At 32.5% G+C, this 1,113-nt stretch overlaps 1 protein-coding gene across 1 annotated transcript; it reads left to right on the top strand.

Annotated features, from left to right (window-relative positions):
- Positions 1-223: 223 nt before the first annotated feature.
- Positions 224-1,096, top strand: LOC110113753 (sentrin-specific protease 2-like; the record flags this gene model as incomplete). The annotated part of the gene is made up of 4 exons (XM_028691579.1): positions 224-270; positions 354-534; positions 600-800; positions 885-1,096. Coding segments are annotated over exons 1-4 (641 nt in total), but the record flags the coding sequence as incomplete, so codon positions are not given.
- Between the last annotated feature and the right edge of the window lie 17 nt (positions 1,097-1,113).

Raw genomic sequence — 1,113 nt, 5'->3', positions numbered from 1 at the left:
TGATGAAAAAGAAGAGAGTTCATAAAAAAAAATCATATCATATGTAAAGAAGAAGACCAAAGAGGTTATCTCTGTTGATAATATAATAGTTGAATCAATACCAGCATTGGAAATTATGGATTATACAAGGAAGCCTTTTCTATCAGAGAAAAAACAACAATTTATGGATGAATATTTCAAAAAATTTAATACAAAGTAAGTTTAGTTGCGTTATGATTGCGCTATGGTTGCGCTACGGTTGCGCTACGGTTGCGTTACGGTTGCGCTACGGTTGCGCTATGGTTGCGCTATGGTTTTGCTACGGTTGCGCTATGGTTGCGCTCTAACTTTATATTTTTTTTTGTTTTTTATAGGGAGCACATAATATTTGCATCTGGAAACATAGAAATAAAAAGATCAGATATTGACTTTCTGCTCACAATTGATTGGTTAGCAGATAACCATGTTGATGCTTTTGCTTTCTTTCTACTTGAGCAGAGTAGGTTAATGACGGAGAAATTTCAACGTTACTTGTACATTTCTCCATTGTACAGGGTAAGTATAAATAATATCTTAATCATTTTTTTCATTTTTTTCCTTATAGAACTGAATTATTGCAGGTATACAAGTCATTAAATCTGGATTATCAAATTTTTATCAAACACATTAATCCAGTTTCAGTTAAAGAAAGTAAACTTATTATTCAACCCATAATTTATGAGAAGCATTGGGTTCTTCTTGTTGGGAAATTGAAGGAGAAAGTCTGGAAAATGTATGATTCATTACCAAATCCTGAACACAAAAATATTTGTCATACTATTGTAAGTGCAATTCATATTTTAAGTTTAATCCAGATAACTATGTTTATATACATAATAAATTTTTAAAATGTTTTATTCGTACAGATAAAGTATTTGCACGAAGACACCATAGGATGCTTTTCAACCGATATAACGAAATGGAACGTACAGGCGGTTCGTGGAATTCCAACACAAACAAACAGCTACGATTGTGGAATGTTCGTTTGTAAATATATGGAAAAGGCAGTGCTACGAAAGAAACCAGACTGGACTGCTCTTAAAGATTGGCAAACGCTTATGCCAAAATTTAGGGCAGAGTTAGCATATTTTCTTT

Source organism: Dendrobium catenatum, unplaced genomic scaffold (assembly GCF_001605985.2).
Source record: "Dendrobium catenatum unplaced genomic scaffold, ASM160598v2 original_scaffold_16360, whole genome shotgun sequence".
In the NCBI taxonomy this organism is placed as follows: Eukaryota; Viridiplantae; Streptophyta; class Magnoliopsida; order Asparagales; family Orchidaceae; genus Dendrobium; species Dendrobium catenatum.
This window is presented reverse-complemented; position numbering and strand designations above follow the sequence as displayed.